The sequence below is a fragment of the Schistocerca cancellata genome, chromosome 5 (genome assembly GCF_023864275.1).
Source record: "Schistocerca cancellata isolate TAMUIC-IGC-003103 chromosome 5, iqSchCanc2.1, whole genome shotgun sequence".
NCBI lineage: Eukaryota > Metazoa > Arthropoda > Insecta > Orthoptera > Acrididae > Schistocerca > Schistocerca cancellata.
Genome location: NC_064630.1, coordinates 313,191,067 through 313,201,727, shown reverse-complemented (window position 1 = coordinate 313,201,727; position 10,661 = coordinate 313,191,067). Strand labels below are relative to the sequence as shown.

Genomic DNA, 10,661 nt, shown 5'->3' with positions numbered 1-10,661 from the left:
ATAAAAAAATCACAATGGATGTACTTGAAATATGTGATTTACGAGATTTTATTGTAGCTTCTGTGCGCAGTTTCTCAAAACAACCAACTTGTTCCATTGTATGCAGTTAGTACTTATTTAATGTTAGAAATCAATGAATAAGTGTACGGTGGAACGTTTTAAAACAAAATTCGGATTAAAGAACGAGAAAATGTTGGTTGAAATCTTTGGGTTAATCTGAGTAGTAGTTACATTCTTGAGATATAGAATACATGTCTAACAACTGGTTTTAATGATTCGTAGCAGCGATGGTAAACGCTTACCGGTGAAGCTTCGGAATTAGTTATGCATTTGTATTGTGTGATAAAAAATATTACTATCATGGTAAAATACAACTTGGAAAGTAGAAACTTTTTGTGAGTATTTTGAAACCATATTATTTACATACTATGTACAAATGCTGATAGAGTATTAGTTTCGTCTCACAGTCTTAAGGTTACGAGTTATAGGTACATTACATTGCACGATGTATTTATTTAAGAAGTATTCGAGAGTAAAACATTGAACTTTGGCAAGTGAAATTGATCTGTGAAATTCTTCCGTCAGCCTATCACGTGCCCGAAGAATGTTGGCCAAGCGCTGAATATCCTAAGGCCATTGGACAAGACCCTGCCACCAGTCGTCGCCGCATTCTCTATTGAATCGGCGATGGGCTCAACATTACCCTTGACGAGATTTTCGACGGCCGACGAAAAGCGATCCCTCTCAGCGTTGATGGTGTTCGGGATGATGGAGATCAGGGCAGCGAGTGGGTTGTTGGCGAGTTGGTTGTTTGCAAGTGGGTTGTTGGCACTGTTACTACTGCCGGTGAGTCCGCTGATGATGGCGGAAGCTAACAAGTTGTTGGCGTATTCACGAGGAATTATTATCGCTATAGGGTCTGTCGCTACCGAGGAGTCGGTGTTTGATGCTGAGTTTGGCACGTTTCCAGGGGACGAAGAGGCAGAGCCGCTATTCGCCTTCTGGTTGTCAGTGGTTCCGCCCTGCGGCCGAGGAGCAGCCTGAGGAAGCAAAGAAAATTTCTCAGCATTATATTATATTGGCCACATTTCAATTGTTAGCATTTTAATTTCTTAATTTTTTATTTTATAAAACTGTATTTTCGTTTACTCGAGTAACCGTCTTTGTAGTAGAGGTAGTTCATATTTGATAGTGCAACACACTCTACCGGAAGATAGCCAATTCGAATTCCTGGTAGACTGTCGGAACGACAGAGTCAGCAACAAAAAAGTCAAAACAACCTTCGGTGAAATTAAAAGCAAGGGTGGTAACATTAAGAGTGCAATGCAGAGGACAGAGCGGCTAGGTGGAAAGACTACATTAAGGACTTCCATGAGGGAGAAGATTTGCCCGATGTGACTGAAGAAGAGGCAGATGTCGATAGGGAACAGATAGGGGAACCAGTATTAGAACAGAATTTATAAGATCTCTGGAAGACCTAACGTCAAATATGGCAGAAGGGATAGACAACATTCCATCAAAATTTCTAAAATCATTTGGGGAAGTGGCAACGAAACGACTGCTCATGTTGCTGTGTAAAATTGTATGAGTCTGTCGATATACGACCCGACTTTCGCAAAAGTATCATCCACACAATTCCGAAGACCGCAAAGAACTGACAAGTGCAAGAATTACCGCAGAATCAGCTCAACAACTCATGCTTCTAAGTTTCTGACGAAGATAATATACAAGAGAATGGAAAAGAAAATTGAGGATCTATTAGATGACGATCACTTTGACTTTATGAAATGTAAAGGCACCAGAGAGGCAGTTCTGACGTTGCAGTTGATAACAGAAGCAAGACTGAAGAAAAATAAAGACACGCTCATGAGAGCTGTCGAACTGGAAAAAGCGTTCGACAATGTAACATCGTGCAAGATGTACGTAATTCTTAGGAGACTAGGGAGTAAGCTGTAGGGTGAGACGAGTAATATACGACATATACAAGAGCCAAAAAGGAAGACCAGAATCGAAGTGTTCGGATTAAAAAGGTTGTATTGACAGGGATACAGTCTTTCGCCCCTAATGTTCGATCTAGTCATCGAAGAAGCAATGATGGAAATAAAAGAAAGGTCCAAGAGTGGAAATAAAACTCTAGGTGAAAGAGTTTCAATGATACGATTCGCTAATGACATTGCCATCCTCGGTGAAAGGGAAGAAGCATTACAGGATCTGCTGAATGGAATGAACACTCTAATGGGTACAGAATATGGATTGGGAGTAAATCGAAGAAAGACGAAAGTAATGAGACGTGGCGTATATGAGAACAGCGAGAAACTCAACATCAGCATTGATGGTCACGAAGCAGGTGAAGTCAAGGAATTCTGTCACCTAGGCAGCAAAATAACCAATGACAGACGGAGCAAGGAGGACATCAGAAGCAGATGCCAAAAAGGGCACTCCTGGCCGTTCTGAGAATGTACGTTTGGAGCACAGCAGGTTGAATGGTACAGAAATGTGGACTGTTGCAAAACTAAACAGAAGGGAATCGAAGAATTTCAGATGTGGTGCTACAGAAGAATGTTAAAAATTTGTTGGACTGGTAAGGGGTGAGGAGGGGAAGGTCTGCGCAGAGTCATGGAGGAAAACAATATATGGCGAACACTGAGAAGAAGAAGGGAGAAGATGATAGGATATCTGTTAAGACATCAGGGATAATTTCAGTGATACCAGAGGATTGCAGAGGGTAAAAATTGTAGAGAAAACCAGAGGTTGGAACACATCCAGCCAATAATTGAGGACGTTGGTGGCAAGTGCTACTCTGAGAAGACGAGGTTGGTACAGGAAAGGAATTCCTGGGGGGGGGGGGTCATCAAACCAGAAAAAAAGTACTGTCCATGCACTGCATAATCCTAATTTAAAAGCTTCTTTCTCCATTTATTAGTTACGTTGCAGCACTTTTCACTATTTTCACAGGAGCGATGTCACATGTGTGTCTCAACATGTTCACGCACACACATAAAACTGGCTAGGTGCGAGTAGGACTCCACACTGAAGCTCAATTATGTATACAGACATTTCATCCATTTCAGAAATAGAGGCTCTGAACGATTTTTGCGTGTTATCGACATTAATACTACACTACTGGCCATGAAAATTGCTACACCAAGAAGAAATGCAGATGATAAACAGGTATTCACTGGACAAATATATTATACTAGAACGGACATGTGATTACATTTTCACACAATTTGTGTGCATAGATCCTGAGATATCAGTACCCAGAACAACCACCTCTGGCCGTAATAACAGCCTTGATACGCCTGGGCATTGAGTAAAACAGAGCTTGGATGGCGTGAACAGGTACAGCTGCCCATGCAGCTTCAAAGCGATACCACAGTTCACCAAGAGTAGCGACCGGCGTAGTGTGATGAGTCAGTTGCGCAGCCACCATTGAACAGACGTTTTCAATTGGTGAGAGATCTGGAGAATGTGCTGGCCAGGGCAGCAGTCGAACATTTTCTGTATCCAGAAAGGCCTGTACACGACCAGCAACATGCGGTCGTGTATTATCCTGCTGAAATGTAGGGTTTCGCAGGGATCGAATGAAGGGTAGTGCCACGGCTCGTAACACATCTGAAATGTAACGCCCACTGTTCAAAGTGCCGTCAATGCGAACAAGAGGTGACAGAGACGTGTAACCAATGGCACCCCATACCATCACGCCAGGTGATACGGCAGTATGGCGATGACGCATACACGCTTCCAACGTGCGTTCACCGCGATGTCGCCAAACTCGCATGCGACCATTATGATGCTGTAAACAGAACCTGGATTCATCCGAAAAAATGTCGTTTTGCCATTCGCGCACCCAGGTTCGTCGTTGAGTACACCATCGCAGGCGGTCCTGTCCATGCTGCTGCAAACGTCGTCGAACTGTTCGTAGAGATGGTTGTTGTCTTGCAAACGTCCCCATCTGTTGACTCAGGGATCGAGACGTGGCTGCACTATCCTTTACAGCCATGCGGAAAATATGCCTGTCATCTCGACTGTTGGTGATTCGAGGCCGTTGGGATCCAGCACGGCGTTCCGTATTATCCTCCTGAACCCACCTATTCCATATTCTGCTAACAGCCATTGGATCTCGACCAACGCGAACAGCAATGTCGCGATACGATAAACCGCAATCGCAATAGGCTACAATCCGACCTTTATCAAAGTCGGAAACGTGATGGTACGCATTTCTCCTCCTTTCACGAGGCATAACAACAACGTTTCACCAGGCAACGCCGATAAACTGCTGTTTGTGTTTGAGAAATCGGTTGGAAACTTTCCTCATGTCAGCACGTTGTAGGTGTCGCCACCGGCGCCAACCTTGTGTGCATGGTCTGAAAAGCTAATCATTTGCATGTCACACCATCTTCTTCCTGTCGGTTAAATTTCGCGTTTTTAGCACGTCATCTTCGTGGTGTAGCAGTTTTAATAGCCAGTAGTGTAAAAAGTTATCGGTCCTAGGGATTCCAAGACCTCCGGGAATGTTGTAATTTCAAGTTTGAAGTCGAATAACAAATGTCAAAGGACATATTTTTCGTGTGATATAATTACGGATTAAAAACTTCCTTTTTTCTTTTTCTTTAATAGTACTGCGAAACCTTTTTTCTTGCCAAATTTCGTGATTCTACGACAAGGGGAAGCAGCTACAGATTTTAATGGCTGAGTTTTCGAGTGTAGAAATTTGTGACATAAATGGCCACAACTTTTGGCTGCATTGTTTATTGTACCGAAAAGATAGACCTAAGATAGTGTCATAACTTTCAACTTTATACGTCTACCCGTTGCCGGTAAAAAGAGGTCTTAACAGCCGGATGGGCAGACGGACGGACGGCGTGATATGAAAAACATATTTAGTGAGATATAATTACAAATTCAGAATTTTCGGATTTTTTCCTGTGGGTGTGGTATGAAATACTGCTTCTTGGTAAATTACATGACTATGTCAACCCTTTAGGTTCTGATGACTGAGTTTGGGAATACAAAATATGTGACGTAAACTGCCGTATCTTTTGATTGCATTGACTTAGAAGCTTCACTTTTTCCATCACAAAGGGACCGTAGACCTTAATATGTGACGCAAATTTCAGCTTCATGCGACTACCCGTTCCTGAGAAAATGAGACACATAGACAGAAGGACAACAAAGTGATACTATAAGGGTTCCGTTTTTACCGGCTGACGCACGGAACTCTAGAAAAGAGCTCACCTCAAACTGAGGTGTTAAGCTGCATTGTAAAAAATGAGAACGATCTTTTCTAAAGAAATGATCAGAAACATCTTATCATAGAGCACTAAAACGCTGAGTCGATGACATCAGCGTTTTATTTACTGAGTAATTTGTGTACTGAGTTAGTGGACATCGTGAACATGCGAGGGCGGTGACAATGAGCACAATTTGTGTAATTAACTTGTAACTGATTGAATTTCAGCAACGTCATACCATTTATTCAGGCTGTGTGAGGTAGGATAGATCCTCCGAAAAAAATTTAAAAGCTCAGGTTCCTCGTCTCACAAACCAAATTATTTGTTAGCTACATTTGTTGATGTGATACAATGCCCTATGTTTCCACACTGGAAAAAAAAGACACACTTGTCAAGAATGCTGCTTTATAAAACCATTCAATTTTCGAGCAATGGTTAAGTTAGCAAAATCTATCAGCTCTGTCCTGTTGAATGATAAACCTTGTCATGTCCCTTCGACTGGCTCCTTCATCGTACAAGATTTATTTACAAACGTGAATTGTCCTGACGGCATTAGACGGCTCTCCAGGAATGTCATAGTCTGACGCAAAGATTTCTTTCCCTGTCCTAAGGTCCGCCACATAGAGACTCTCTACATCGCCTAGACAACCGGTTCAGAAGAGCATCCACTGCACGGCGACCAGTGACAAATTAGGACTAATGCTGTATGTAGAACGTCAGCGAGAACCACCAAGGTTTGCTGGAAGCTGGGAAACAAGTAAGTGCGCCATTCACTAGTCTTCCTCATACACCTTGTCACTTACCCCTCGATGGTGCAGCGAAAAATGGAACGGGAGAATAAATGGTATTAGTTAACCATGACGAAAGTTTTTACCTTGGAGTCTGTAACAGTCGTTTGTGAATGTAGCAGTAACTACTGGAATGTGTGAATCAGTGACACTCAGCACTGACTTCATGCATCATGAGGAACAATAGTTTGCAGTTCCCGTATACATCTAGAATACTAGCCACTGCAGAATAATTTCAGAAGGATATCCGGACTGTTCTGTTACCTTTTTTACAACGCCATAGGTATACGTTTTTCCAGAAATATATTTTCCATGAACATACTCCTCGCAGTGCCCAAAGTCATTTTCAAGAATTCTGACCAGTACTATCACCAGGTATGTCCACCACCATGTCTGCGATAATAGAGACTTCGTCTGGTTTGGTCTATGGAACACTATATTTGAAACATTCTTTCTCAAGATTACATTCATCATGAAACACGACTGAAAGTCTGCACTCTAGCTAAAGTGTGTTGTACTAGCTAATGGAGTTGTTGTCCAAAATAATTTATACGTATGTTTTTGTATCTGATTACTATCATATGCTGTATACAAGCTATACGAATTTCCCACTATACTGTCTCACAACTACTGAAATAAGTGTAGCTCAAATATAATCAATTTTGCTACTGTTCATCATTTTCTTCAATGTCGACTGTGTTCAGCTTCCTGCACGGAAGATGGAATTCAGCAAGCAGAAGAAAATGCTTTGGAAGTGGCTAAGTTTTGGGCAAAAGTAATATAGTCGCAACTGTGTGCAATATGTTCACATATCAGCCAAAACATTACGACCACCGTCCACTGCGACTTTAAATGGTGCCTGGTGACGTTTTGGGTACGTGACGCGGTAACAGATGTATGCAAGCGGAGCAGACACGGTTGGGGGGTCTCCCTAATGAAGCTATTGTTATTACGCAGAACCTGTGAACGAGTATCTCGAAAATAGCGAAGCCAGTCGAATGTCCACGTGCTACTATCGTGAGAATCTACGGAAAGAGGTAGCAGCATATTGAAACTACCACTAGACGCTAAATGGTTGGACGTCCACGGTTATTAACAGTATGTGGGGTTCAGAGACTTCTCTGCTCTGTAAAGTGGGACAGATGGTGATCTGTGGCATGTATGCCGAAAAGAGTGCAATGCTGGTGCACGCACAAGTATTGCCGAGCACGTCGTTCGTCGTGCATTGTTGAACGTGGAGCTCCGCAGCGAACCAGCTATGCGCGCTCACGTGTTGCCCCAACGACATCTTCAATTACGATTTCAGTTGGCACGAGACCATCAGGTTCCCAACGTTGATCAGTGGAAAAGGCCAGCTCTTAGGTTGAATCACATTTTTTGCTACACTACTTTGATGGTCGTCTCCGCAAATGCCGTCATCGAGGTGAACGGCGCCTCGAAACGTTCAGCGCGTCACACACACAAGCTAGTGGGAGAAAAATTATACTGTGGGGGACATTCTCTTGTGCGCTTGTATGTGATCTGTGGTAACAATCGAAGACACCCTGACAGCTGCGAACTACTTGCATCCGTTCATACTTGATACTTTGCCGATGGCGATGTTCAAATGGCTCTGAGCACTATGGGTGTTAACTTCTGAGGTCATTAGTCCCCTAGAACTTAGAACCACTTAAACCTAACTAACCTAAGGACATCACACACATCCATGCCCGTAGCGGTTCCAGACTGTAGCGCCTAGAACCGGATGGCGATGTCATCTTTCAGCAGTAGACCTATAACTATCCATGTCTCGGAACCAGAACCGTACTGCAACGGTTTGAGAAGTGTTATAGTGACCTCATGTTGATGTCTCGGCGACCAAATTCGCCTGATGTAAGTCCTACGAAACCCATTTGTGTCGCTATCTGGCGATATCAGCACGTACGCAAATCAGCGGTCCGTTATTTACGCAAATTTGGCTGGATTGAAGAGTTTTTAGCAAACAGAACGCAGCATGTTATTCTCAATGGAGAGACGTCTACAGACGTTAAAGTAACCTCTGGCATGCCACAGGGTAGTGTTATAGGTCCATTGCTTTTCACAATATATATAAATGACCTAGCATATAGTATCGGAAGTTCCATGCGGCTTTTCGCGGATGATGCTGTAGTATACAGAGAAGTTGCAGCATTAGAAAATTGCAGCGAAATGCAGGAAGATCTGCAGCGGATAGGCACTTGGTTCTGGGAGTGGCAACTGACCCTTAACGTAGACAAATGTGATGTATTGCGAATACATTAAAAGAAGGATCCTTTATTGTATGATTATATGATAGCGGAACAAACATTGGTAGCAGTTACTTCTGTAAAATATCTGGGAGTATGCGTACGGAACGATTTGAAGTGGAATGAACAAATAAAAATTGTTGGTAAGGTGGGTGCCAGGTTGAGATTCATTGGGAGAGTCCTTAGAAAATGAAGTCCGTAAACAAAGGAGGTGGCTTACAAAACACTCGTTAGACCTATACGTGAATATTGCTCATCACAGTGGGATCAATACCAGGTCGGGTTGACAGAGGAGATAGAGAAGATCCAAAGAAGAGCGGCGCGTTTCGTCACAGGGTTATTTGATAAGCGTGATAGCGTTACGGAGATGTTTAACAAACCCAAGTGGCAGACTCTGCAAGAGAGGCGCTCTGTATCGCGGTGTAGCTTGCTTCCAGGTTTCGAGAGGGTGCGTCTCTGGATGAGGTATCGAATATATTGCTTCCCCCTACTTATAACTCCCGAGCAGATCACGTATGTAAAATGAGAGAGATTCGAGTGCGCACGGAGGCTTTCCGGCAGTCGTTCTTCCCGCGAACCATACGCGACTGGAACAGGAAAGGGAGGTGGCACGTGAAGTGCCCTCCGCCACACACCATTGGTTGGCTTGCGGAGTATAAATGTAGATGTAGATGAAATTTCATGACCTATGCGTAGGCATCTAATGCCACATACCTCCACAAATCTACCAACGAATAGTCGGATACCTGATAAGCAGAATCAGTGACGTATTTCGTTCCAAAGACGAACAAACAAGCTATTAAGCAGGTAGTCAAAATGTTTTCGTTCATCAGTGTACGTTTCTGATACGAGAAATAGAGTTACAAATCAATGTTAGTTAACACAACTACTGTCATGTGTTTGTCCTGCGATATTTATTGATATGCATCTTTTACTTTCTATTTATTTATTTATTTTTTTTATTTTTTATTTTATTTTTTTTCGAGATTCACCTGAACGGAATGTTGTTATTCAACTTGGCCAAGTATCGATGTCATCCTAAGATATCATGAAGCTCCGTGCACTGCTACAGTTCTACCAGGGGTCATATTTCAAGGCTGTGTACAAAAGGGATCATAAAAAGATTAAGATGCGGATAAGCTATCCCAGCCTGAAGATTTGAACACCAGTGTCCTGCACCAGGCATGGACGAATTTGATATAGTAGGCCCGTGCCTTCCTACGATCTTCAATTTGACAGTTTAAGATGGACTCTAAACCACGGAGGAAACGGGCGTTTTTGACACAGGCGAAATCGGAACAAGAGGTTGTGACAGAAAAATCCTAACAAGCATTACAAACTCTTCTTCGAAGATTATACTTTTGTTACCAGAAGCCTGATGGGATAAGAATTGAAAGCAACCTCACACATATCCCGTAAAACATAGGAACACAGTTATTTGGTCTACATCAGATCGTCCAGCGTCCTTACCTGTGAGATAGCAATCAGAGTGGCGAAGAACAACGTTACAAAGCGTGCCATGGTTTTCATATGGCTCGCACTTGTCTACAGAGGGACTGCGTCTTCCTTAGCTGCTGGCTGTCTTCTTTATATCCAGTTCACGGACACGATCGTGTGGCTCCAGGTGCATGTTTTGTTACCGTGATAAAGGGAACAGACGCGCAATGTTGACGTACTTGGCGCTCTGTTGTTTGATCAGCAGCCTGCAGCGTCCTTTTCGCTTGATTGCACAGTGCGTGGGGCGCTGTTTTAGGAGCAGTAACTCTCTATTATCTAAGTCGGTTGAAAGCAACGCTTCGACTCAATGCACACAACAAAATACCGAGTACATGAGGGTGTACTCGAGTGTCGGCGTGTAGTGCAACCAACACCAAGACGGTTACACTTTCTCTCCTGCCGCTCAGTTTACAGGTAATCATGTGTTATATGTATTCTATGAACATTAAATTCGATATTTAGAAACATTATTGACAATGTCATTTTTGTGTTTCTCAAACTGAAACTGTGTGTTTGAATGGATTGTTTTGTATTTGTTTCATGTCGTGGGAGAGTGCAGTAACACGACGACGGCAACATTTTTGGCGCTAAGCAGAGGACTGTCTGCTATTGTTCATCTGGCTAAAGCCATCGTGCGGTGGAAGATCTTGTCGGCTTGTGTTACCGGCCTTTCATTTACATAAAATAAATTATTTCATGATACGTAGCAAAAATTGGACTATCAGTGTTGTTCAAATAGAGCGCATCGATGGAAGTGAAAAATTGTTTAATTATCCACAAAGATTTCTTAACTGAATTTTAAGTGCAAATGACAGACGCGATTGGCATCTGATGTCCTCAGGAGAAGACTGCTCTTTTTCATGATTGAGTTTTGTTGA

At 42.8% G+C, this 10,661-nt stretch overlaps 1 protein-coding gene across 1 annotated transcript; it reads right to left on the bottom strand.

The window, feature by feature from the left end:
* Positions 1 to 400: 400 nt before the first annotated feature.
* LOC126187636 (uncharacterized) lies at positions 401 to 9,893 on the bottom strand. Its single transcript, XM_049928834.1, has 2 exons — positions 9,757 to 9,893; positions 401 to 1,040 (listed from the first exon to the last, which is right to left on the bottom strand). Exons 1-2 carry the CDS (start codon positions 9,814 to 9,816, stop codon positions 582 to 584), a joined length of 519 nt encoding a protein of 172 aa, XP_049784791.1. The 5' UTR covers positions 9,817 to 9,893; the 3' UTR covers positions 401 to 581.
* Positions 9,894 to 10,661: the final 768 nt, after the last annotated feature.

Bases quoted from the DNA above. Each gene is read 5' to 3' on its own strand.
- LOC126187636 (XM_049928834.1), bottom strand. From the start codon at position 9,816: ATGAAAACCATGGCACGCTTTGTAACGTTGTTCTTCGCCACTCTGATT. The intron at 1,041-9,756 runs GTAAGGACGCTG...TTGCTTCCTCAG, and splicing joins CTCTGATTGCTATCTCACAG to GCTGCTCCTCGGCCGCAGGG.